The sequence below is a fragment of the Podarcis gaigeae genome (assembly GCF_964106915.1).
Source record: "Podarcis gaigeae genome assembly, chromosome: 11".
Classification (NCBI taxonomy): Eukaryota; Metazoa; Chordata; class Lepidosauria; order Squamata; family Lacertidae; genus Podarcis; species Podarcis gaigeae.
Window position 1 is genome coordinate 15,527,061 of NC_139687.1, and position 27,744 is coordinate 15,554,804.

Consider the following 27,744-nt stretch of genomic DNA (forward strand, 5'->3'; position numbering starts at 1 on the left):
GAAGGATATAAGTATCATTGTTGTTATGAAACAGCCTCCTTCTCAGGGAGTCAGACGTCCCTAATTACTTCCAGATGTTTACAATCTCTTACTTCATCTCAAATGGTCCCTATAACAATATTTCCCTTATATTTTCTTTTCAGATATAGATGAATGTGAGCGCAACCCTCTTCTCTGTAGAGGTGGCACGTGTGTGAATACTGAAGGAAGCTTTCAGTGTGACTGTCCTCTTGGGCATGAATTGTCTCCATCACGTGAAGATTGTGTGGGTGAGTTTCAGGTGCCTCTGAATGAAATGTTCCTTGTTCTATAGCTAGTAATTTTTGCTAGCTATAATGATAACTTGGTTCTTAATATGAATTTGTCTAGCTCCTAATGCTTTGACAAATGGCAAATCGAGTCTAATTTTCCTCTGAAGTTCTTGGACTTGAAATGTAAAATAAGATTTTGCACACATGAGGCCAGAGATCAGCCTAACCATAAAGGCCTATTCACAGAAATTATTTAATATTGAACAGTTAATGAAACTCTTACTGGTTGCTATAAAATGTTAGACCAAACTCCTTATCCAAGCAGTCTATTTCATCTGTTTTTGGTCCATGTTATGAACACAGCCAAGCTGAGCTTTTCAAGTCTGATTTTGGCTTTTTGGTTTTTTAAAAAAATGCCATGGGGAACTGTGAAGGCCCTTCATATTTGGCAAAGCTCCCAGTCCTTCAGATCAAGGAAGCTGTGCAATCTGTGAGCTTGTCTGACCAGGACAACAGAAGTCCCCCAATCTAACTGATGAGTGGCCGCTGGGACCACATAACACCGGTTCTCAGAGATCTGCATTGGCTCCCAGTACGTTTCTGAGCACAATTCAAAGTGTTGGTGCTGACCTTTAAAGCCCTAAACAGCCTCAGTCCTGTATACCTGGAGGAGCATCTCCACCCCCATCGTTCAGCCTGAGATCCAGTGCTGAGGGCCTTCTGGCGGTTCCCTCATTGTGAGAAGTGAGGTTACAGGGAACCAGATAGAGGGTCTTCTCGGTAGAGGCGCCCGCCCTGTGGAACGCCCTCCCTTCAAATGTGAAGGAAATAAGCAGCTATCTTATCTTTAAAAGACATCTGAATGCAGCCCTGTTTAGGGAAGTTTTTAATATTTAATGCTGTATTGTTTTTAACACTCGATTGGAAGCTGCCCAGAGCGGCTGGGGAAATTCAGCCAGATGGTCGGGATATAAATAATAAATTATTATTATAAATTAGCTAAAGGCTAAGCAAAATCCATTTTGTCCACACTGAAGTTTAATATAGATTTGAAGCTCCTTGTGTCTCTTTTTTAGGGGGGGGGGTATACTATTGAAATTTGTGTGTTATTTTGACACATGGAAACATTCAGAATAAAGTTAAAACTTCATATCAGAACCCATTTTCATAAAAAATGTTCACCTTTAAGCCTGTAACTATATTCTCAACTTCCCAATGGCTAGTAATGTAATTCTTGTTTTTCAGATATTAATGAATGTTCTCTTAGTGATAACCTCTGCAGAAATGGCAAATGCGTGAACATGATTGGGATGTATCAGTGTTCATGCAATCCTGGGTATCAGGCCACTCCGGACAGACAAGGGTGCATTGGCAAGTATTTTATTTTTATTTCTGCACAAATGTTTCTAGTTTGTTTCTTTTTCCAAACTTCAATTTCATAACTGTAAATTAAATAATCAATGACAGCATCTTTCAGAATTCAAACAGTGGGCATGCCCCTCTACTCTAAAAAAAACACCCCATTATTACTCTTTATTGCTGAGCTATATTTTGCATTCTTATTTTATGTTAACTTTATTTCATTCACTGTTGTCATTTCATTCTAAAATCACTTAGGTACTTAATGCCTACTGTCTTCTGCTGATAGGAAGGAGAGAGTGGGGAAAATATGAGGGACAGGTGGGATGCTTTTAAACAAAGTACCAAATAGATCTAATAATCTCTCCACGATATTCCCTCCCTAGATATTGATGAATGCATGATCATGAACGGAGGCTGTGACACCCACTGCACTAATTCAGAAGGCAGCTATGAATGCAGCTGCAGTGATGGATATGCTCTGATGCCAGATATGAGGACTTGTTCAGGTAAAAGAATGAAGAGTAGCGTCTCAGTTCTGTTCTGCAGAACTGCATCCATAAAACATTGGAATTGTGTTTGAATTTCCTTACTGTACGATGCAGTGGTTTGAAGAGCAAGCCGTGAACCAGAAGGTCTCTGTTTGGTTCAAATGCAATCTTGGCTATTTCTAGGTGGAGATAATGACCGCTCTCCACCTCAAACGGAGGGCGCCCTTTGCATGCCCGTGCTCAGTACCCCTGATCCTATGTGACTCCCGGCAGAGCGCTCCTGGACCACTTCCCCAAGTAGCTAACCTTGAGGTTCCCACCAAACCTCAGTTCAAATAACCAATCGCGATTGGGGAGGTGGAGCCAGGGGAGTGGACCAAATAAGGGTCCACTCTTTAAGCATAAAGGGTATGGAGCCTACCTGAGAGCTCTCAATCAGGCCTTGTGCGGAATCCTTAAGTTCAGCGATGTCCAACAAGTCGATCCTGATCGACTGGTTTATCCCTGAGTGAACGCTATTGATCGTGGTTGATTGCAGGCTCCCTTCTGATCGCCGGTAGCAGAAAGCATTGTGTTGAAAGTCTCTGCCCCCTGTGGCCCTCGCTCTGTCCATCTGTTATATGAAATGTGCAGTCGTTAGCTCTACCAAGCTTTCCTTTATTGCTGCGTCTGCTTGCTAATAGCGGTGTTGGTTCCGAGTGTTTTATGCCTCCCCCCGAAAAAGGTCACCAACATTTTTCTCCCCTAAAAAAAAAAAAAGTTCAGCAACTTTGGCCTGCCCTCCCTCCAATGACAATGGGTACATCACTGCCAGTTGTTTTACACTGGGAGTAGGTTGCAGTCTCTAGGGAGTTGGATGTGCCTGCTTCACGCTATCTCCCCTTCTGTGGCGATCCCAGGGTTCCTTGTTAAAGGGGTTGTGTTGAGGGGAGTCACTGGCCATACACTGAAAGGTGGTCAGTGCACTCCCATGGGTTGCGGTAAAAGGGGGGGTGGGTTCTCTGCTTAAACATACATATTCCAGAGCCAGCCTAATCCCCAGACAGATTGGTTAACCCTGATGTGCCCCAGATCCCTGGCCGGGGACTGGGAGGGATAAATGCCCAATGCCTAAGCCAAGGTCTTCCTACATCTGAAAATTTAATAAAGTTGTGGCCAATTTTAATCCCATAACACATTGTCACAAGTCATTATTCCACCTGGGTGTTGCCTGGGGTCAGGGGGTCTCCACCTGGGCATGCAATGGACTTAATAGGTGCCCTTAGAAAAGTGATAGTATGGAGAAGATTGTATAGGCTTATCTTGCAGTGTTGAATGAATAGGTGACCTGGTTCATATGTCATGCCAACCACAATTTGTCATCACACAAGTGAGCCCTGGGCTCACAAGCTTTGTTTTTCTGCTTGCATGCTCTAAATCCCTCCTGGCTGGAAGACTTAGATGTGTGCTTGCCCTCCAAATTGTTATTGGAAAACACAGTTGGAAGCTCATTCCCAATTCTGGCTTGGGGGGCAAACACAAATATTACCTTACCAATTCAGGTGTTAAATCAGGGAGGAAATCAGAGTGCATAAGGGGAGGAGAGATCAGGAAAGTCCAAGGCTTGCTCATGCAATATCAACACATGCTTTTCCATTACATATGAACTGGCATTGTGTAAATGAAATGTCTAACATTCTACATAAATGCTAAGCAGTAGTATATATGTTAGCACCATTAGAGCCATGTAGATATATAGCAACAGGCTAGTAACAAACTTAGCATGACATGGTTTACAGAAGATTTGTCTGTTCAGAATTTCACAGTGACAAAATTTTCCTATAGACATTGATGAATGTGAAAACAACCCAGATATCTGTGATGGGGGGCAGTGCACCAACATCCCAGGAGAATATCGATGTCTTTGTTATGATGGATTCATGGCTTCTATGGACATGAAAATATGCATTGGTAAGTAATTTAGAGGTAGCTTTCAAGAGTTGTAAATATATAGTTAATGTGATTTTGGTTCTCAAAAATAGAAACCCTTTCCTTAGGGAAAACATCGCTAATGTAGCAATTTAAGATTTGATCTTGTGACTACTTCACAGAAGAAGATTTAAACCTCACCAAAGAAGCACAGATAAACTAAAATGTAGTTGAATCTTGTGGTGGTAAACTGCCCTAGATTCCCTTCTGACTGTCCTGGGGAAAGTGTTTCCTTTTTTTTTAACCTTCAAAGCTGGGGAAAGGTGGCAGTAGAAGCAGCACAGAACAAGAAGTAAGGTTTTCCGTCCTCCTTCCTTACAGTCACCCTGAAAAGTTTTACAGCACATCAGGGCTGAAAGAACAATAATAGAAATTGGCATTGCCACCGAGAAAACCTTCCATATTCCGGCTCTCTACTGATCTGATCTGAAAAAATAATTGGAAGGTGCTCTTTTAAGAATCTCAGAAGTTAACTTCTGAGCTAAGCTCTGGTGTCATCCTCTTTGATGATAACCAAGACAGAATAAAAACTAAATTCCTTGGAGAATACCATTCAGTTGGCCATTATCACACCAGTTGAAATATGGCACACATTGTTCCTAATTCAGCTGTTGTGTTTTTGCAGAATAGAAACTTCCTCCTGGCCCAACCAGACATATTCAGAATCTATACCTTCCCTAATAAATATTCATAAGTCTACAAGGAGGGGCAATTCACACTTTGGGAATCTTGAATACTAAGAGCTAGTTCATGGATGATGGAGAATATATTAATGTATTATAAAAGTAATAGACTTCTTAAAGAAAAGTAGCTGAAATAATTCTGATTTATTTTTCGAAAACCAATTTAAATTTTGGCAACTATCAGGTCTTATGCTTCAGTAATACTTTTATTCATGTATATCTTTTTGCTACACTGAGGTGTCTCATTTTCGCATTGGTTCCTATCTTGTTGCTTCATACAATGATATGATCTAGTTGAAAAATGTAAGATAAAAATAATGTATAATTCTTGGTATATTTAGTACGTTCATTTATTTTGAGTGACTTGACTAATGAAGAACAAGTTTTCAGTTACTAACTAAGCTACATTAACTTATAGATGTGAACGAGTGTGACCTGAATTCCAACATCTGTATGTTTGGAGAGTGTGAGAACACCAAGGGCTCCTTCATTTGTCATTGCCAGCTGGGTTACTCTGTCAAGAAGGGAACCACAGGATGTTCAGGTATGATATACTTCGCAGCTTCCTTGAGAATCAAATAGTTGTGGCATACTTCTTTGTAGGTAAAGGTAACGGTAAAGGAACCCTGGATGGTTAAGTCCAGTCAAAGGTGACTATGGTGTTGCGGTGCTCATCTCGCTTTCAGGCCAAGGGAGCCAGCATTTGCCCACAAAAAGTTTTCCAGGTCATTTGGAAAACCGCTTCTGGTGCAACAGAACACCATGACAGAAACCAGAACACACGGAAACACTGTTTACCTTCCCGCCGCAGCGGTACCTATTTATCTACTTGCCCTGGTGTGCTTTTGAACTGCTAGGTTGGCGGGAGCTGGGACAGAGTAATGGGAGCTCACCCCATCGACCTTCCAATCAGCAAGCCCAAGAGGCTCAGTGGTTTAGACCACAGCACCACCTGCTCCCCCTACCTCTTTGTACATGCACATATCTAATTGTGGGGAAGCAGTCCTGCAGAGCAAAACTCAGAACTGCAGTTACTTTTGAGTTTAGTATGCTCCTTTTTAAAAAAATTTAGCTTTTAGTACCATTTTATCAAGTACCACTGCTTTTGTGCTCCTACCGAGGTCCCATTGAAATGCTTGGCATATTGCAACCATTATTTTTGAAGTATTTAAGGCTGCAAACCTATACATACTTAGCTGGAAGCCCCAAACAACACAGTGAAGCTTACCGCTCAGGAAACATGCATGGGATTGTACTGCATGCATCAGGGCTTTTAGATAATTAAACAATCTATGCCCTTTTCAATTGGGGGGGGGTGCGAGGTTATTGTTTTTGTTTGTTATTATGATACACATTTTTGTGTTTTTATACTGTAATCTACCTTGTGATCTTTTGTTAATGTGCAGTACAGAAATTTAATTAATTACAACAACAAGAACAAGGCTTAACCATTATAATTCTGAATTCTTTTAGAATATCATTGTGAATTACAGTTATCTGGTTCACATATGTCAAGCCAAACCTTGGTTTAGTAAGATTGTGCAAACATGGACTCCTAGAGAGGACATCACAACTACTTTCCTCTTTTTTTGCTGCTGCACTACACTATGCTAAGGCTTGTGTCATCTGAACCAAGACTCATGGTTATGCCCTCTCTTCAATAACCATGAACAGTTGCCATGATTACAGATAATTCCTAAAATCAGATTCTGTCCTAATAAGATCAGTGTGAAATAATAATACTGGATGTATTACATTGACACTGTTTCCAAGTTTATGAAGATATCTATTATTCTCAATTCAACTTTTTAATGTGCAACTTTTCTTAGATGTGGATGAATGTGAGATTGGCGCCCATAACTGTGACCTGCATGCCTCATGTGTCAATGTCCCAGGAAGCTTCAGGTGTAGCTGTAAAGAAGGATGGATTGGAAATGGAATTAAGTGTATTGGTGAGTAGAGATGAATTGATACAGTTGTTCAGCTGACAAGATGGTAGGCCTAAGTTACTTGGTTATTTTTAGAATCATTGGGTAGGTTGACTGTCATGGGGATGGCTGAAGTAGCTATGGAAATGTTTCACCCAGAAACAGAAGGCGGCATTTTTGATTCTTCAGGCTTCTCTTCCTATTTGGGTCAGAAATGGGGCCAGTTTTGCTGGTTGACTCCTTCATGGAAGAGAGTATCTGTCTCCCATAGAGCTCTTAGTTTATTTTAAAACACTTTTTTGTTAACTCCTCACCTTCTCTTTCTTGCCTAGCTGTCCTAGGTAAGAATGGGATTCTAAATTGTCTAGGGAATGAGAGCTCCAAAACTTTCCACACTATTGATATGGATATTCCACTCCTGCTTTCTCCTCCCATACATTCTCCTCCTTGCTGAGTTGCCAGGTTCTTTCAGTAGGACCATCCAGCCTAGCTAGAGCCAAGGTGATATATTGTTTTGTTAATATTCTCACCTGGAGAATATTATGATCAACCACAGATTCCAACAATAGATGTGCCATTGGGCACTTGGGTGAGAGATGTCATGAAGGAAACCCGGAAGAGCCCTGTGATAAAAATGGAGAAGCCACACTGAGGCATGTTCAGTGTTGTTGTGTTCATCAGTCACCAACTCCATCTCTACAGTGTTGACCCTCCTGACCGACTTGCCTCTTTGAAATCAGTTTCTAAGAATCTGAAGAGTAGATAGACCGGAAAGGTTCTTCTTATCAGCCACTGTCCTAGCAGACTCTATTATAGCCTCTAATGTCAGAAACAGAAGGAATGTGTACTTAACACGGCACGAATCTAGCCATAAGTGGTGCCTGATTGCCATACTGTTTTCTAGCACCAGGTTCTTCGGTGGTGCCAGTGGAAACCAAAAGTAAGTCTGTCCAAATTGCCAAATGAGAGGATGGAAATTCCCAAGTCCTATTAGTCCTTTTGGGACTTGCCAGCATCTCAGTACCACTTGGGAATCTACCAGCTATAAGACTCAATAACCACATTCCATATATTCCAACTGAAATTCCTCACTGATCTCCCCTGGAAACTGTTCATCATCCAAGGTTGAAAGCAAACAATGTTCTAGCAGGAGATAGGCTGCCCCATTGCCATTATGCTGTAATTGTCTGTCTCGTGTGGTTAGTGCCTCATTGGAAACAAGACCACACTGATCTATAGTGTGAGAAAGACAATATGAATAGGATATGTGCTGGAGTATTCCATGGGCCTAAAAGACAACTTCGTGGTCCCAACAAAATCCAAATTTGTAGAGAAACTCCTGAAGCAAAATCTCCCCCTAATCTCCCACCTCAGGAATATTTTGGTGATTTTCATAGAGGGTGTCCCTTAATCAACTTAATCCACACCTTGCCCCTGCTTCTTAACTGGATAGGAGGGGCACTTTTGAAGTACAGTGGTACCTCTAGTTATGAACTTAAGTCATTCGGGAGGTCCGTTCTTATCCTGAAACTGTTCTTTACTAGAGGCGTGCTTTCACTAATGGGGCCTCTTGCTGCTGCTGCACCACCGGCACATGATTTCTGTTCTCATCCTGGGGCAAAGTTCTCAACTCGAGGTAACTCTTCCAGGTTAGCGGAGTTTGTAACCTGACGCGTTTGTTACCTGAGGCGTTTGTAACTCGAGGTACCACTGTATTGAGAATACTAGCTTCTTCCCTAAGAGAGAAATTTCTGATAAGAAATTTCCCTTCTTTCTAGAATGCCTGTCTATTATAATTCCATGTTTATTAACATTTTTCTTTGTGAAGTCTACAAGGAAAGTAAAGCCATTTTCTTTTCATGATTTCTTACTGTTGACAGGAGATTGATAACATTGTTAGAGATGGCCTTTGATGGCAATTGTTAAATCCAATCACTTATAGAGCAGAATATTAGTTAAATATTTACCCAGTGCTAATGAGTTGATGTTTAAAATGTAAAGATTATAAATGAAATGGAAGAAACAAAATAATTTTATGGTTTCATGTCATTGAAAGGTTATGAGAAAGCAAGTTTGAAGTTATCGCTTTGGGCAAATTTAAGCTAAACTTGCAGCTTGCACTCAGAGTTAATTAGTTCAAAACAATATATTTGAGATTAATTCCTACCCTCCCTCCCACTGGTTCTTGGCACTCTTTGCCCCTTAACAATTGCCAAGTCACAATGTTGCAGTGATAACTGAAGCCAAATCTGGCTGAAATATCCTAGCAAGGTCTAGATTTAGACCTAGTAACCCTATGCCCCCTTGGCTCCTTGTCCACAGCCCTCCAAACTCCTCTACCCATAATGGATCCTGGAGGTTATGTGCTCTGCTGCCCTCATCTATACTGCCCTTCTCATGTGACCTGTTGAGCCTCCTTCATCATCTCCTGTGTACTATGCCTGCCAGCCTCCCCACTCCTGTAGGAGTGCTGAACTTGTCCACTTTCTTTCTCTTGGTAAGCACCAGCATACATGCATCAATGTGGTGTTTGGAAGGAGAAGAGTCCCTTTCATTTATGGTTGAAAAAATAGTTCTGCCTTAGGCAGCCATCTAGAATCATACAGCAATAAAGTCATGCCTTGGATTAATGAATTGGCATATATATATATTCTTATTATGGTAACCATTATAACAGAGGCATGCAATATAAATGAAAAAGTGTTTAAACAAAATTGGTAAAGTATTTAAAATGTTCCACTAATGCTGAACATAGCAATAGGCAGATCGGTTTCTGAAGCTACCTTCATTTTGAGTCAGACATTGATCCATCTCAGCCCTACATTGTTTATTTTGTCTGGCAAGTGGCCCTCTAGCAGAAGTCTTTCCCATTACTTACTACCTGATACGTTTAGTAGGAGATGGCTGGGTTTGGACCTGGGGACTTCTGCATGCAGAACACCAGCTCCTTCACTGAGCTGTGACCCATGATGGCTGAGAGCCAGTTCTGACACTCTTTGAACCAATTGTGCAAGCAAGCTACTCCTGTGGAAATCCCTGTTTCTGTGAACATGTGCATCCTTTTTCTAGTTCCTTTGTGTGTGTTTTTCTGGCAGATCTTGATGAATGTTCTAACGGAACACACCAGTGTAGTGTAAATGCGCAGTGTGTGAATGCTCCTGGATCATATCGCTGTACCTGTGCGGAAGGATTTACTGGAGATGGATTCACTTGTTCTGGTAAGAGAGATTTAAGAGAGTTTAAGGAAATCATTTTATCTGCTTGTTTCCTTTAGAAGCAGAATTCAGAGCTCCAGCAACACTGAGAACAGGTCCCCCCCCCCCCTGTGCTTAGTTTTCTGCATACCTGTAGCATTTACACCCAAGCTACTCTATCATGGATAAAGCTAGCATTTCCACTAATGGGCTTTAAATATCAAACAGAAATATCACTGCTCATTTTCAACTAAGGTGGAAGCACCAGTTTTGCTTTATGTCAAGTAATACTTAACATAATTATCTAGATATGTTTATAATGGACATTTGCTGACCAAATCCCTTTTGCTACATTGAGCATCAAATTTAATTATATTCAACAGATATTGATGAATGTGCAGAAAATATTAATCTATGTGAAAATGGACAATGCCTGAATATTCCTGGTGGATATCGTTGTGAGTGTGAGATGGGTTTCACTCCAGCTTCAGACAGCAGATCTTGCCAAGGTAACGCACCACTATTCCATTTGCATTTTCAGGGTTTGGATTGTATGCCAGGAGGGAAACCACAAGAAGCATTGAAAAGAACATTCAAGCACAAGCTTTGCATAGAAAATACATTTTTCTAATCAAGAATCACTATGCTGTGCCAGCTCTGATAAAAGCTGCCTTGATTTTTAAAGACTTTGCATGGCCTTTGACCAAAAACCTTGCAGCTAAATTTGGACTCATCTTCCTTGTATCAGTTACTAAAAGACATGTAGAAAAGTACTGCATTCAAACAAACGTTTCTTATTGTAGAATGTGATGAGGGTACACAACTGCATGCTTGTTCGCTCCCAATAAAGCCACACAAGCACAGATTACATTTTCAAATGCACATTTGCATTCTATGACAAATTATTCAGAATATGTACAATATTGATGTGTGGGTAACTAATTTTTATATATATATACTATCCTTTCAGATATTGATGAATGCGCCTTCCAGAATATCTGTGTGTTTGGTACTTGCAATAACTTGCCAGGAATGTTTCACTGCATTTGTGATGATGGCTATGAGCTGGATAGAACTGGAGGAAATTGTACAGGTAAACACATCACACTTGAAGAATGTAGTAGTAGAAGAATGAGATTTTGTTAAATAAATGTTTACATTTTTGGCTTTCTTTAATGGCAGCCAGAATGTTGGTGGCTGTGAACTGGAAGTGTAAAAACGTATTCATTGGTTTAGGAGAATTTCAGAAATATCCCTTTGTGGTTAAACAGATACATTTTAGGAAGTACAGATAAGTCAAACAGTTGATGGAGAAGTTTGATGAAAACTGGCATTCATTCATTCATTATGAAACGAGAATGCAAAACGTTTAGCCTCTTTTCTTGAATTAAAATAGTGATTATTGTTATTAATAATAATAATAATACTTAATTAATAATAATACTGCCCTATTCCCGGGAGTCTCAGGGCAGTTCACAGAATAAAATCAAGATATAAAACCACAAAATACATATTAAAAGTAAAAACAACAACCCCATAGTCCCCCAAATAGCTAAACATAAATTTTAAATTTTCCTCTTTTTCTTTTTCTTGCCGCCTTAGACATTGATGAGTGTGCAGATCCTATCAACTGTGTTAATGGTTTCTGTGTGAACACACCTGGAAGATATGAGTGCAACTGTCCTCCAGATTTCCAGCTGAACCCAACAGGAGTTGGTTGTGTTGGTAAGAATATTAAATAAATAAGCAGAAAGGTTAAAGGATTCCATATGAAACAATATTGATTCATTACTTAAATACAGTGGAACAAATTCTGGAGAAATGTACTTCCCACTCATATCACATGAACTGTGGGGAAAAAACCAAACCAGGATAGATGCTGATTTCAAAATCCCAACTGTAAATGGATTCATGATGAATTAATAAATTTATAACAAATATAATATGATTTTTTGTTTCTTTACCGTGTCCCATCAAAGTCAGTAAGGTTTTATTTCTACATACGATCTTCAGCAGGCTCTTATTTTCTGCTACGCAAAGAGCTGCCTCAATATATTGGAGATAGGTAATTGAAAATTAATAAAAAATATTTACCAAAAAAAGAACTGCCTCAATGAAAGACAAGATTGGGTAGTGTGGCAATGCACCTAATTATCCCCTATTGATTATATGATGCAAAGATCATTCTCATGCTAGTTTGACTGGCCAACATCTTTGAATCAGGGAAGGACATTTCTTCCTGGTCCAATTAGCAATGCCCCTTGCAAAAATGGCAATTGCTGTTTTGCTCATTTATCTGAGTCCTTTGTGCTTACTTGCTCCCTAAACACCTATTTCCCGTGTACGTCTCTCATCGTGGCAAACTAGGAATTAGATTCTATCAGGTGATCTTTGAGGAACTGGGTCTGAGTGTTCCTGCCTTCTGGTGAGACGAGGAGAGCTGAGCTAAAAGACATTTTGGACCTCTTCCAAGTCTTACTCTGTTATTTTGTGATCTTGTTACGCTGACAGACCCTTGGCAGTCAGTTCTGACTTGCTTTACCCATTTCCCCCTTAGATCATTTAAGAACTTTTCTGGTGTTGCAGCTTCACATTTCGGTCAAAGCTGAGAAAAATTACTAAAGTTAATGTAAGATTATGAGGTTTACTACTGAAAGCATTCATGATGCGTGTTTCACATGACTGTGGCTGGTGGGCACAACTGTTTTCCATTCACTCTCCACAGATAATCGAGTTGGCAACTGTTACCTGAAATATGGACCAAGAGGGGATGGAAGTTTATCCTGCAACACGGAAATTGGTGTTGGAGTCAGTCGCTCCTCTTGCTGCTGCTCTCTGGGAAAGGCCTGGGGAAATCCGTGCGAGACCTGTCCGCCTGTAAATAGCAGTAAGGAAATGACTCTCTTAGATGCAAGGACGAAAAGAAAAACTACTAACAGTATATCATAAGGAGTGAAAACCATTTCATGTGGTTGCCTTTTATACATGATCATCATTGCGTGACCAGGCGGCGACAGCCCCAGCCCCCAGGAATCATAAGGAAGGAATAAAAACTCTGACAACGTTATATGCAATTAAAATTGGGCCACAACTTTATTAAACTTCTGAATGTAGGAAGACCTTGGCTTAGGGTAAATGGGATATGGGGGTGGTCTGCGAGACGTAAATGTAGCAGGCAGCCTAGCCCATATCGCCGCACGCAGGGTAGTTCACTGACAACCTTTCAGTGTATGGCCAGGGACACCCATTATATAACCCCTTTAAGAGGGGGACCCTTGAATCACCGCCACGGGGGGGGGGGGTGAGTCACCACTTCATGCCCCCCCCCCAATATAGGGAAGAAAAGACTAAAGGATTCCACCCAAGGCCACAACCAAGTTGTGACAAATTGCTACGGGGAAGACAAAACATGCCAATGCGGGAAAATTTATTCCCGGTCCTTCAACAGCAACCAGTCAAAGACTACCCGCTAAACAGGAAGAAGATGTTAACCTGCACACAAGAAACATGAAACAAAGGGAGTGTAGGGAGGGTGAATCTCCAGAGCTGACTGCCTAGCTATTGTCGGCTCCACCCCCTATTTATAAATGGGGCTAGCCCCACCTCCCAGCAAGAAACTTGATTACTGAGGCTGGGTGTGAACCTCCAAAAAGTAACACTGAGAGGCAAGCCAGCCCCTGTTTGCCAGTAAGCTCCCTGGGAACTGTAGCACCACGTGCGATCCTGCAAAGGACACCCACAATGTAAAGTGTGAGTGCTCATTAAATAAAAAAGCATGCTTAGGTTCTCAGATGTGATCCATAAGCCTTGAGTGCAGGAATCAAGGATCCCAGCTTTGCTTGTGACAACATATGATGGCCGTAACTTAAGTACCTTGTTAACCTAAGTATCCTTTTTCCTGTGTGTAAAATTGAAAGCATGTTTAGAGACACTAATATAAAGTGTTTTGCCATGTACTTAGTGGGAGTTTAGAACAACTGCTGTCCTAAAGCATCTGCAAAAGACACCAAAGAATTATTAGTAATTATAATCTTCCTTCAAACGTATTCACCTCAGATACATGGTATGGAGACATTGAAAATATTTGTTTTCCATATTGTGTAGGACAGCTTCAGTGGGAAAACAGCTGCATGGACATAAAGTATGTATGGATTGTAAGAGTCTGAAAGGACGCTACACTGAATGGGGCCCCTATGTGCTGCTTTCCAGACAGAGTTATTATAAATCTGTGTGATTTGTTGTGGGGTCAAGAATAGGGGCCTTGACAGTCAAAACACAGTTCCTATTAAGATGATTAATTTCATGAGCTGTGAACAGGACTAGGCAAAAGAAAAACAACAACTGAAGCCATCTGTGTGTTAATCTTCCCACAGCCTTTTGTTTAGTTCTTGCTTGTGTTCTTTTCTCTGTAGGTGAATATAATACTCTCTGTCCAGGGGGTGAAGGTTTTAGACCAAATCCTATCACTATTATTCTAGAAGGTAAGTCCTTCCTTCCTTCCGTCCGTCCGTCCGTCCGTCCTTCCTTCCTTCATTTCCTTTTTACAACAATTTTTTTTTGGTTTTTAAACAAATACAAAAACAAGAACCATTAAACCCTTTTATTTAATGTCTCACTGTGTTTTTAATTACATTGGAAGCTGCCGGGCAACCCAGTCAGTTAATAATAAAAATAAAATAATAATAATAATCCAGAAGAATATATAATGGTGTTTGTTGTATCCATTGACTTTAGACATAAACTTACACATTCAGTGTCTAAACATGACCTCTCCACTGAGAAGGCTGAGTGAGTGGTATAACAGGGTCTTGATTTCGGTCATTAACATAGTTAAAGAAGTTAATTCTTTTAAAATAACCACTATAGTTTTTTTTGGCTTAAATAAGAGTCAAGTTTTGTAAAATGTCTTTTATGGGGAGGTAGTGAAATCTGTTAGTTCCATAGAAGAAACTAAAATGTATGCATTTTGTCAGCTTTGTTTTAAAGTGCTGGCCATTTCAAGCATAGATACTTCTTAATGGCAACAATCCAGATCCTCATGTTCACCTGAGTTTTTCCATCTGTTAAGAGCTTCCCAGCAATCTGCAAATTGCTTTATAAACTTTGAGTTCCTAAATTGTTTTGGATTTTGGCAGCTTTACTGCTAAAGGGAAAATGTAATGTGTGGTGTTCCTTTATCAGCTGCCTTAATCTTATTCATTTGGCTCATTCTGAGTCTGTTAGTTGTGTCTAGTATCACCCTATCAAAAAATTAATTGGAAGCATGACTCAGACTGTTTTACAGCTGATCTTTTAAGCTTCCAGCATGCATTCAATGTACCAAAAAGTGATAATTACAGGCCATATGTTCCTAGGTGATAAAATATGATGCAACCTGGTCATGGTTGAGCACAGTATTTGAAGACCCATTGACTTTTTGGGAAGACTTTAATTTATATTGCGATCCTTCGTACTGCAGTTAGTGGGAGTTAAATGTACTTTGGCCGGTTCATACTTTTATCAGATCTTTTTCATAAAAAGCTGAGCAGATTTATAAACAAAAACAGGCAAAAGTCATTCTCTGCTAGCCATCTATGCAAGTAGTCTGCTATAGTCTTTCATCAGCCAAAAAAAATGCCTTTCTCTCTTAACACAGACATTGATGAATGCCAAGAGCTGCCTGGCCTCTGCCAAGGTGGAAACTGCATCAATACATTTGGCAGCTTCCAGTGTGAATGTCCCCATGGGTACTACCTCAGTGAAGAAACTCGTATCTGTGAAGGTAACAATTCTTATCTTTTCTCATAGTGGAGCACCCATTTCTTCTCAAACAATATTCTTCCCTGCAGACATTTCTCCCCGCACCCCTCACCCGAAAGCATGCAGATAAAATGCAGATACTAGATCTAAAGTTGTAGATTTTTAGGATTCGAAACTTACATTTACACAGTTACAGATAGGTAGCCGTGTTGGTCTGCCATAGTCAAAACAAAAAAAAAAATTCCTTCCAGTAGCACCTTAAAGACCAACTAAGTCAGTTCTTGGTATGAGCTTTCGTGTGCATGCACACTTCTTCAGATTCAGTTATCAAGTTTTTCAGTTATTATTTTATATCCATTATATTAAGACAATCTCCCAGGGTAATCATGAATATGCACACTACTTTCTAATTGATACTACTTAGGGTCAAACTTGATGTGATGATACAGGCCATTTTGATTTCTCTTTTCTTTTTAAAGTAATGGCTTTGGTGGGTTAGGACTATAACTTGAATCCCACATACTTTCTCAAGATATTGTTCGCCCCTGCATCTGCTTTTTGCTGCAAGTAACATCTTCATAGACGAATTACAGCTTCAGATGTTACTTGTTGTAACAAAGCTTTCATGGTTGAGTAACAGCTTCAGGTGGGTGATTTTTTCAGTGGGAAAGCAGTACAGTGGTCCCTTGGTTCCTGAACAGCTTAGTTGCCGAACAAATTGGCTCCTGAATGCTGCAAACCCAGAAGTAAGTGTTCCGGTTTGTGAACATTTTTCGGAAGCCGAATGTCTGACGCAGCTTACACAGCTTCTGATTGAGTGCAGGAAGCTCCTCCAGCCAATTGGTTTTGGTAGTCAAACGGACTCCCGGAATGGATTAAGTTCGAGAACCAAGGTACCACTGTATAAGGGGTGGGTGAACTCCTACCATGGAGCGCCATAGCTACTTCAGAAGAGGAGGAAAATCCCAAACACGGGATTCAAAGATGGTGGATTCATTGTTTAACTCTTACGTAGCTTTTTTGTCCACAAATGAGAAATACTTGTTTGGCAATTCAGTTTGGCCTTGTATGTTGTTATTTATTGAGCACTTGTTTGTTGTACCCTAATTGCTTATTGAGTCTCCCTGCTCTCCCACAGATATTGATGAGTGTGTTGCACATCCTGGCGTCTGTGGTCCTGGGACATGCTACAACACCTTGGGGAACTACACATGCATTTGCCCTCCAGAATACATGCAGGTGAATGGAGGCCACAACTGTATGGGTATGTTACCTTTTATATTTCCACTTCCTACCATGATATTGAGAAGAGTTTGAAGACCAGATGAGTTCCTAAAATTTAGGCCCAGTTTACACTTAACAGCTGTTCCTATGCAGCTTCCTCAGTAGCACATAGGATCTAGAATCCAGGCTCACAGCTGGACAGCATTCACATGAGGCCTCCATTGGTGTTGGAATGGCTCAGAGGAATATCTGGCTTGGTCAAAGTCAGTTAAACTAATATTTGTGGAAATGTGCATGGTTATTGAAATAGCTTAAGTCATAGCTTGAGGCTGCATTCCTACATCTGGCCAGAAGATGGCTGTGGAGTCTCTGAATGTGTTTAGGTGCCAGTTTACTAGTGGAGAGGAGGTCAGACAGTAGGATATCTATGCCTCTGGTAAAGCCTCTGCTCCACCAGTAAAAAGTTCTGTACAGATGTATCCCCAGTGGGGTTCGGGTGGTGGGTGGATGCCTTGCAGAGCTTGGGATCCACAGGATCTAAAGCCTGTGACATGTGCTCAAAAAAGGCCAAGAACTATGCTGATTCTAGAGCTTGCATAGTTAATTTCCCTTTCATTGATTTCAATGGGAGATAAATAGGGAGAAAGACAAGAGGGGTGAAAAAGGGCCCCCCACATATCCTGCCCTAGATATATCAAGCTGTCAGGACAAGGGATGTGGTGGTAGGTCTGCCACAGATTCTCCCCACCCCCCAATTCCATAAAACAGCTGTGTAAGTTACTTTTATTGTGTACTAAATATGCTTTCTGGATCTTATAACTCAATCCTGATTATGTCTATTTCAATTAAGCATTCTTATAATGGCTGCTCACCCAGTCCCAGGGTGGGTGGTGGTTGCAGCCAGTCGCAGCCGCCTCTCGGCTCCCGGGGTGTGAAAATGCTTCCTTATGGCAACCAGCTAAAAATGAACCAATTCCCCCATTGTAGTTGGGAAGATCTAGCATCTGCCCCAATCTTCTTGAATAAAACACAGAGAATAGATCCAGCTGCAGTTAATCTGTGTTTTAAAAAAAAAGTCAGCTGAAGCAGGTATCTACTAGATGTATAGGAAAAAAGAAAGCCAGTGCTCAAGATCCAATTGTTATATGTTTCATACTTTAAAATACCCATTTAAAAGCATGGGATTTCTACATGTACAGATATGAGAAAGAGCTTTTGCTATAGAAGCTACAATGGAACGTCTTGCGACAATGAACTCCCTTTCAACGTGACCAAGAGGATGTGTTGCTGCACCTATAATGTTGGAAAAGCCTGGAACAAACCTTGTGAACCATGTCCAACTCCAGGAACAGGTAAAAACTAGACTTAACAGGGGATGTTGTAAAGACTGTTGAGCCCAAATTAATATTAAGATATGTGCAGCCCTTTCTGGCCAGATTCCTAGAGAACCAATACAGTAATATATTATTCAATCATTTCATTGGCAGTCAATTTAAGCGAACGCAATGTTCAGGAGCTGTTATACCTCCCAACAACCTAGTGAATAAATGTAGGCATCAGGGATATTAAAAATATTAGTTTCATTTGTTTCAGTTTCCTGGCTTTTTTCCATTTAGTTGAAAGTGCAGTTACCTGTATATTTCTTTCAGTGCTTTCTTAAAAGAAGTTTTCTTAAAAGAAAACACTGGAAGAAAGATACAGGCAACTGTTTTTTTATCACATAGGATAAAACTTATGAAAACCCAATAGCTGAGATATATTAGTCTATCTCTTCGATAACAATAGGAAAACAAAGCAGTGAAGTATTCCTTTGATCAGTACGGAAAGAGGAAATAAGAACTGAAAATAAAATTTTTCCTTCCCCAGAAGTATTCTAAGCCAATGTCCTTCCTGTCACTAATCAAGATGGGAAGAGAGAAGAGCTCAAAGTCCATTATTTGTACATCAAAATTACTAATCCTATATAATTCCATACTGGGGGTTTTCCTTGTCAGAGCTGTCTTTCAGTTTCTAAATTCTGTCAACATACTTGGATTAAATAATGTATTTCTTTATGGCTGCATTGTGTGTGTGTGTGGGGGGGGGTCCTCTTATTCAATAAAATGGATTACTGTTTTTTGTAAATGGATTGTTTGTCCAAGAGTTATTTTTATATTCAGCCTCCTTGATTCCACCCCACTTTCTTTCCATTCAAGTTGAATTCAAGTCAATATGTGGAAATATTCCTGGCTTCACATTTGACATCCACACAGGCAAAGCTGTTGGTGAGTTTTTAAAGCTATGTTCAGATTAATGAATGCAGCATGAATCTGAAAACTAAAGGCTTTTTTTTCTCCCACGCACCCCCTTTTTTATTTATTTATAAGATGTGTGGAAAATTAACATGAGAGGGAAGAAGTTTCAGCTTTTTATGTATAAAGTTCCCCCATATGGATTTTTCCTTTATACAAAAAGCATTGATTAAAATTAAAATTTAATTGTTATATTCAATTTGCTGTATTATATTTCTAGGTAAATTTTATTACTACTTTATTTTCCTTATTTCATGCACAGAGAAACCAAGAAAAAGCAGGGCTTGTCATTGCATTTGACTAATAAATATTGATTTATTTTTTTAGATATTGATGAATGTAAAGAGATCCCAGGGATTTGTGCCAATGGTGTTTGCATTAACCAGATTGGCAGCTTCCGCTGCGAATGCCCAACAGGATTCAGCTACAATGATTTGCTCTTGGTCTGTGAAGGTGATGTAAATCGTATTGTCTATGGTTTATCCTCATGGCAAGATCCTTTTCAGCAATGGTCTCTGCTGAATGGGGAGGGAATACACCTAGAAATCACACCTGCCTCCAGGTCAGGCTCATGATCAAAGAGGAACTGATTGTACTGACTGAGTCCTACACAATGGCCTAACCTGGCTGTGTGGACCAGCAGAGAGGACGTGCAAGCTAACAAACGATGCACATGTCTACTATGCAACTGTCTGTGATCTGCTCCAGTAAATTAGAGTCATGTGGATATATCTTCAAAATAGAGCAGCAGTTATTTTTAATAATAATATTTAATAATAATAATAATAATAATAATATATAAGAATTTATTTATATCCCACCCTCCCCAGCCAAAGACGGGCTCAGAGCAGCTAACAACAGTAAAAATAGCACAGTTTACATAAAATCACAGTCAATTTATTGAAATACATTCTAAAATCAATTCATTCTAAAATCAATTCAAAATCAAATTAATGGCAACCATTGGGTTAGAGTTCTATGAGGATTACAGAAGGAGGGGGTCAGACTGTGCCTTGGCCAAAGGCCTGGTGGAACAGCTCTGTCTTGCAGGCCCTGCGGAAAGATGTCAAGTCCTGCAGGGCCCTAGTCTCTTGTGACTGAGCATTCCACTAAGTCGGGGCCACAGCCGAAAAAGCCCAGGCTCTGGTTGAGGCCAGCCTAACCTCCCAGTGGCTCGGGATCTCCAAGATGTTTTTATTTGAAGACCGTAAGGTCCTCCGTGGGACATACCAGGTCCCGTAGGTACAAGGGTCCTAGGCCGTGAAGGGCTTTAAAAGTTAAAACCAGCATCTTAAACCTGATCCTGTACTCTACTGGGAGCCAGTGCAGCTGGTATTAGAAAAGTATAGAAAAAAGTGACTAATGAAAAGGTGTAGAAGACGCTTGTTTTTGAAAAGGCAAAGCTGCGCATCAGTTGATTCCTGACCTAGGTTTTGAAACTCTTATCAGTAATTCCATAAAGTGTTTGAACCATAATCATTAGTTGCCCTTTGTTCCATGAATATAAGTATTTCTCCTTAAATCCATGTATTGTCTGGTCTCACAGGATTGTATTTATCTTCCTGGCAGATTTCTTAGAGAAAGGGAGGCAGGAACATTATTCAAAGCATTTGCTCTTTGTGTACAATGTGCCACATTCCTGCTGTTTGTAGCAGAAGAATTTGTTAAATGCTCTGATGAAAAATGTTCTGGAGTGACATGGTTGTGGGATACAGAGTGTGCTTGGGTTCCTCCTCTACTTTTTAGTTTCTGTCAGTCTTCTTCTACCTGTTTGGCAGGAATCCCATCTTTTCTCTTCCTTAGAGGATATTAAACAAAGGCATCTTCAGTAATGTGCTGGTCACTACTTCAGAGGGATGAACACAAAGATAAGGGATATAAGCACATTTAAGTTCCATTGATTTCAGTTGGTATGTTAAGATTGTGTTGAAAATTCTCTAATTGAAGTAAGTGGGATTTGAAAGAGCTTTAACCTTAACTGAATTATGCCCATTGCAATGTAGAGCACAAAAAGTATCTGAATGCCTTAGATGAAAGACACCTATACTGACATTTGACTAAGAATTATTGAACTTGCAGATATTGATGAATGCAGCAACGGTGACAATCTCTGTCAACGAAATGCAGATTGTATTAACAGCCCTGGTAGTTACCGCTGCGAATGTGCTGCGGGTTTCAAACTTTCACCCAATGGTGCCTGTGTTGGTAAGAAATAACTTGTATTCACTATTTTGCTTAAGTCTTCTTTTATATGGATATTCCCTGTAGAATATTGGCAGTTTTCCTGTTCTGGATTTCCTTTTTTTTTTTTCCTTTTCTTTGCACACTTACAATTATGTTGCTTCCCTGACTTTCGTGTCATGCACATAAAGTATCTGATTTTAACACGAACAGACAAATAGTAGGCTTTTTGTGCTACGACTTTCTTTATGAAATGGACATTTTGAGTTCATCTTCAGTAATCATTAGCAGACTGTAAAATGTGAGTAATGAATGAGCAATAACAAAACCACAAATCAATAATGTATACCATGTGTTTTGTGTAATTTTTGTTATAGATCGCAATGAATGCCAGGAAATTCCTAATGTATGTAGTCATGGCACATGTGTGGATAAAGAGGGAACTTACCATTGCATCTGTCAAAATGGCTTTAAGGCATCCCATGACCAAACTATGTGTATGGGTATGTTGAGAGAATGTTATCCGTGTAAAAACATGAATTAGAAAATCTAGAACAGCTTAATTAATTGACATTTTGGTGAGTGATGGTTGGGTTGATACTGTTATATTTATTTCAGATGAATATAAGTTATGTGTTGTCAGATAAATGAGGTGACTGCATTTATTATATCATTGCAAAAGTTTGAAATATAAAAAGGGGAGGGGGAAAATAAGCCAGTGTTTAAGGTTTCCCGAGATGATTCTACAAATAATAATTCCTTTGTATTAATGCCTTCTCTCTGCAGATGTTGATGAATGTGAAAGACATCCTTGTGGAAATGGAACGTGTAAAAACACAGTTGGTTCATATAATTGTCTATGTTATCCAGGATTTGAGCTTACACATAATAATGACTGTATGGGTAAGAGAATCAAAAGAAAACTACACTTTTTCATTTAGGAAGAGGGATGGTGCAAGAAGTTCAAATAAAAAAATTAAAATTTCTGAATTTTAACAGACAAATCTATTTAAGGTCTGTACTCTGTTGTGGAAATAATTTTGAAAAAAAGTATTATACTATTTCAGCTTCAAACACCTTTTTTGACCTTTCAAGTAGCTGCAGGAGCCACCAACTAGATCAGGACCACAACTTTGGGAAGACAGAATTACATATGAGCAAGAAGTCATATTTTCCATTGAAAATTAGGGTTTCAGAATGCTCAGCAGGGGATGAACTTTGAGAATTTGGGAGTGGGATTGTGCAATTTTCACTTGTAAGGGAAGGAGATTCCCAGGGAAAGAAGGGACAGCAGTGGCTTTTTTCCTTTCATTCATTCATTTAAAATGTAGTTGCTGCTGCTGCAAGTGGCAGCAGAGTTGCTATTGGTGCCCCTTCCTATCCTCCCTTGGAATGACACTATGTTGTCATGTAGCATCATCCTAGGGCTATGTTGGTGTGGAACTGCAGTTTCTACTGACTGGGCCACCAACATCAGCACTATAGCTGTTTGTGGTGGCAGAAAATTAAACTGGGTAGGAAAAGACTGCTAGTAGGTCATTCCATATCAAGTGATCCAACTTTTTAAACTCATGTCATCCTATTTTCTTTATATTTTGTTCACTTGTTGAATGATCAAAGCTAAGTTGGAATCTAAAATTTTAATTTTTTATCTCATCCCGTTATGAGGTGTTTCATGAGAGTTTGAGATTTTAAAAAATTGACAATTCCGGCCTACACAATAAACATAAAAGCTCAGCCCAGAACTGAGATACGTCAAAACTAAAAACACCAATCTCTTCAGAACTTCATGGGCTTTAATGTGATATGTCACGTGATGGATTCACTTTAAAATTTAAATTTAAGTTACAAAATTGAAACCTTTAAAAAGTGATTAAAAAATTAATATGATTTTAAAATTCCAAAAAATTGTATTGGTTATCTAAGAGCTACCTCCAAAATTCCATCTTGGAATCTCAACAGGATCATATTTTTTAAAAAATATTTTGTACATACATGTCTGCCTTATTGGGTTCTAGTTAGGATAAATTGGTCTTCTTGGAGTAAAATATAACAGAACAAACCAGACTTCAAACTGTAATATCAGTTACCTCAAGCAATTCTTTAGAAAGTTATTCAAATTAAAAGGTACCTGAAAAGCTAGTTTGGCTTTTCTTTTAAAAATGTGTTGTAGCTTGCAATTATTGCATGATAGAATAATGCTTTTTGTTGCTTTGTTTTGTTAACCATTTTGTTGCTTTTTGTTAACCATTTAGATATTGATGAATGCAGTTCCTTCTTTGGGCAGGTGTGCAGAAATGGGAGGTGTTTCAATGAAATTGGTTCTTTCAAATGTTTATGTCATGAAGGTTATGAACTCACTCCAGATGGCAAGAACTGTATTGGTATGTATGAAAGCAACTACCTAGTGTAAATGTGCATTGATAGAACAGCAATCCTGTGCACACTTATATGGGATTACATCCCATTGAATACAGTGTGACTTACTTTTGCTAAACATACAATTGTGCTGCTTTTTCAGGTATACGTTTGCACAATCATGTTACAGAGTCTTTCAGTCACATATATCCTAGTGTCTTTCAATTAAAAAACTAAATAAGTTAAAGAAGCAGAACAAAACACTTCCGGCAGGTATTTATGGATAGCTGTGAACTGCAGCTGAAACACAATCCTATATCAGACAAGTAAGACAGATCCTCTCCCTCTTCTTGGGAAATCTCTGTTCTTCAACCAATTTTGGTTGATACATTGGCCTTATGTGGCTCTTGTATGCTAAACTGAACAGCAGAATTCATTGCAAAGGGGTGAGTAAGGAACTTTTCCCCGTCAGCAAGAGCTAGGGGCGAGGAGTGCTATTGTTTCCATTTGTTATGTATTTTTGTGTTTTTATATTGTAAAATCTGTGATCTTTGGGTGAAGGGTGGTATTATAAATGTTATTAGTATCTATTAGTAGTAGTAGTAGTAGTAGTAGTTATTTACATATGGGAGCAGGGTCACTTAACACAGCAAAGGACAGACAAAAGTGTGAGAAGGAGGATCAATGATCTTGATCTAGATTCTTGTCTCTTATTGCATACTTAGACTGTAGGTAATCCTTCTAGAATCTCTAACATATTTTGTCTTTTTTTCTATTCTTTTGAGATATTAATGAGTGTGTGGTGCTTGCTGGCTCATGCTTCCCTGGTACATGTCAAAACTTGGAAGGATCTTTTAGGTGCATTTGCCCACCAGGCTATGAAGTAAAAAGCGAAAGCTGCATTGGTAATGTTGCATTATATTTTATTTTGAACTTCAATACTAACACAGTAAAGAATAGGTATTTTGGATGTGGTAGAAATAACATGCAAAGATTGTGTCACTCATTTACAAATGTAGCGACTTTCAAGATACGGCATTCTTGTGCTTGTGATGAGAAACCAACTCAAGTCATGATGAGAAACAAACTCAAAGTCATGGCATTTCATTAACAGAAATCAGGGGGGAAATATGCTGGTTTGTGATTCGTAAACTCTTTGCTTAACAAACAAACAAATCCACACACCACCACGCCCTGGCGAGTACATAGAGAAAACTTAGCTGAAAATTTGTCTGAAAATATAGGCTGCATTCAGACAGCATTTTATTCTATTTCCCTAAAGTTTCCTTACCTGATAACATTCTCATTTTATGTGATCTTTCACACGAGGTAAATTCCAGTTCTGGAAACCTAGTGGAATTTAGTAGAAGCCATTTCTGTGTTAATTGCTTTCAGGGGAAAAATCCACTTAACCTAGAAAATCACAGGAGCATTTGTGCTGTAATTTCCCCACAGTTTTCACAGTTTCCACTACAGCTCATGTTACCAAATTTGCAGTAGTATTCTAGTATACAGTACCTTCCCACCATTTTCATGTGTGAATCATGAAGGAACAGAATCACTCATGGTGATACGCCTGGTCACAGCTACGGTTGTGCTACACCATGTCCACTGGTGGGAATGAAATTTAGCATGCCCTGGCAACATAGCAATCAAAAAGCCATAATTCCAGTAACACAGCAGGTTATACAGTGGAACAGGAATGTTAGAAACTGGGACAAGAAGCGCTTGCATTATAACCAGAAAAACTAATTCAATAATATCCACATCTGAATGGACCCAGACTCAGAAATATAGTAAATGGTTTCTGTTTTAAGTCTTAACACTCATAGTTATGTGCAACTAAATTCCACACCAAATGCACACCAAATATGTAAAGGTAATTGAGTTATTTGCATAGCGCTTTGATGTTTATTTCAACATCTAAGGAATTTTTGTTTTGATACAAAATAATATGCCAATGTTTTTAGAACGTTAGATGCTTTAGATTTTCATTATATGGGGGGAAAGTAACACACAGCTATCAAATGAGAAAGTGGATCCATGCAAATCGCAATGTTTCATCAAACTAAGAAACAAAGATATTGGTACCAGACAGCCAATCCTAAATATCTTAAAATTAACCACACAGGAAGTAAATCCTCATGTCTTCTCTGTGCCAAACTAACTGATGTTAGTGGAATTTTTGCCCAGATAAAGATGGAAGGAAAACTTTATGTGTGCTTTCAGTATTCTTCATAAATCAAGGAACAAAATCTTGCTTAAATATGCTGGACTTTTATCTTGAGCAACACATTTTTTTGGAGATTTTAACTTTTGTAACACAGTGCATTTATTAATTTGTTTTCTGGCCAGCTTTTAAATATTTTTGGCAGCTATTGCTAGCAATATTAACTGTTTTTCTTGAGAGTAATCCAAGTCATATTTTCTTTGAAACCTTTCAAAGCATAGCATTTTGGGGCTGCAGTGAATATCATGTGCAAGACACTGGTTACATTAGCACATAAGACAAAGAGAAATAATGTCTTAGTGCAGATGTGTGGGCTTTTGGCAAGGAGATGGCAAACACTGTGTTTCTTCTCTTAGCATGGCATGATGCGGCAGCTAAGTCAAAGTCAGGTTTAGTGTGTTTTCTGAATTTGGACTTGTAGTTAAACACTCTCTTTCCATTAATCATGAGTTGTAGCCAAGGTTGATTCTTGGTTGCAGCTCATGGTTAAGGAAGAGAAGATGCCAACAGCCCCCAACTACGTTATAATGGAACAGGAATAGACAAACCCCTGCCCCACCCCTCAAATATTTGTTTCACAAGTTCTCATACTCACTTTCTTTTTTTTATGAGCAATTTCTTTTTGCCTTTCCCCAAACTGTTGGGGGAGGGGATGACCAAATATACTGGCACAGCCTTAGAGTAGACTTTATAAAGCAATTGGTGTTTTAAAACAGAACAAACTGGTTTGCTCATTTAAAAATCAATTCTGCATAATGCACTATTTCCCATCAGCTTTCTGGAAAATACACAAGCTGAATACCATTTTGGATTGATGTTGTAATCACATTTTCGTTTTAACCGTCTTTAAACTTTTATTTATTTACAATCAAGTTGTGTAAAAATGGTATGAAATAAATAAATAAATAAATGATTTTTCAGACATTGATGAATGCAACGAGGATCCCAACATCTGTCTCTTTGGATCCTGCACTAATACGCCAGGAGGATTCCAATGCATCTGTCCTACAGGCTTTGTGATATCTGATAATGGCAGGAGATGTTTTGGTAAGCACAGTGGTTGCAGCAGGCTGTTAACAGTCAGCTCAAATATTCAGAAGGGAGGGCCATTCAGTAAACTTCAGTAAAACTTCAGTAAAAATTGGCTAAGTTGGGCTGTCTCACGTTTATTTATTTAAAGGAGTTCTACCTCACCTTTACACTTTAAAAAATTATCGGGATGGCTAATATTATAATAAAAAGAAAATACAATCATTAACACATGCAAAAATGAATGTGCAATGCTTGAAACTTAAAATAATAATAATAATAATAATAATTTATTATTTATACCCCGCCCATCTGGCTGGGCCTCCCCAGCCACTCTGGGCGGCTTCCATAAAAACCAAAAATACAGTAAAATATCACATGTTAAAAACTTCCCTGAACAGGGCTGCCTTAAGATGTCTTCTGAATGTCAGGTAGTTGTTTATCGCTTTGACATCTGCTGGAAGGGCGTTCCACAGGGTGGGCGCCACTACCGAGAAGGCCCTCTGCCTGGTTCCCTGTAGCTTTGCTTCTCGCAATGAGGGAACCGCCAGAAGGCCCTCGGCGCTGGACCTCAGCGTCCGGGCAGAATAATGGGGGTGGAGACGCTCCTTCAGGTATACTGGACCGAGGCCGTTTAGGGCTTTAAAGGTCAGCACCAACACTTTGAATTGTGCTCGGAAACATACTGGGAGCCAATGTAGGTCTTTCAGGACCGGTGTTATATGGTCTCGGCAGCTGCTCCCAGTCACCAGTCTAAATGCCGCATTCTGGATTAGTTGTAGTTTCCGAGTCAACAGAAAGACAAACTTTGGCTCAAC

The 27,744-nt window shown here is 39.4% G+C and overlaps 1 protein-coding gene across 1 annotated transcript in view; it reads left to right on the forward strand.

The window, feature by feature from the left end:
- Positions 1 to 27,744, forward strand: part of FBN2 (fibrillin 2) — a 141,422-nt gene that overhangs the window by 92,743 nt on the left and 20,935 nt on the right. The window contains exons 27-49 of the mRNA XM_083702173.1: positions 144 to 269; positions 1,497 to 1,622; positions 1,997 to 2,119; positions 3,926 to 4,051; positions 5,171 to 5,296; positions 6,582 to 6,704; positions 9,776 to 9,898; positions 10,258 to 10,383; positions 10,845 to 10,967; positions 11,477 to 11,599; positions 12,600 to 12,761; positions 14,287 to 14,355; positions 15,510 to 15,635; positions 16,752 to 16,877; positions 18,037 to 18,189; positions 19,033 to 19,101; positions 19,456 to 19,581; positions 21,208 to 21,333; positions 21,687 to 21,812; positions 22,096 to 22,212; positions 23,565 to 23,693; positions 24,453 to 24,572; positions 26,819 to 26,944. Coding sequence (XP_083558299.1) covers positions 144 to 269; positions 1,497 to 1,622; positions 1,997 to 2,119; positions 3,926 to 4,051; positions 5,171 to 5,296; positions 6,582 to 6,704; positions 9,776 to 9,898; positions 10,258 to 10,383; positions 10,845 to 10,967; positions 11,477 to 11,599; positions 12,600 to 12,761; positions 14,287 to 14,355; positions 15,510 to 15,635; positions 16,752 to 16,877; positions 18,037 to 18,189; positions 19,033 to 19,101; positions 19,456 to 19,581; positions 21,208 to 21,333; positions 21,687 to 21,812; positions 22,096 to 22,212; positions 23,565 to 23,693; positions 24,453 to 24,572; positions 26,819 to 26,944 — 2,820 coding nt within the window. The remainder of the gene's footprint in view (positions 1 to 143; positions 270 to 1,496; positions 1,623 to 1,996; positions 2,120 to 3,925; positions 4,052 to 5,170; positions 5,297 to 6,581; positions 6,705 to 9,775; positions 9,899 to 10,257; positions 10,384 to 10,844; positions 10,968 to 11,476; positions 11,600 to 12,599; positions 12,762 to 14,286; positions 14,356 to 15,509; positions 15,636 to 16,751; positions 16,878 to 18,036; positions 18,190 to 19,032; positions 19,102 to 19,455; positions 19,582 to 21,207; positions 21,334 to 21,686; positions 21,813 to 22,095; positions 22,213 to 23,564; positions 23,694 to 24,452; positions 24,573 to 26,818; positions 26,945 to 27,744) is intronic.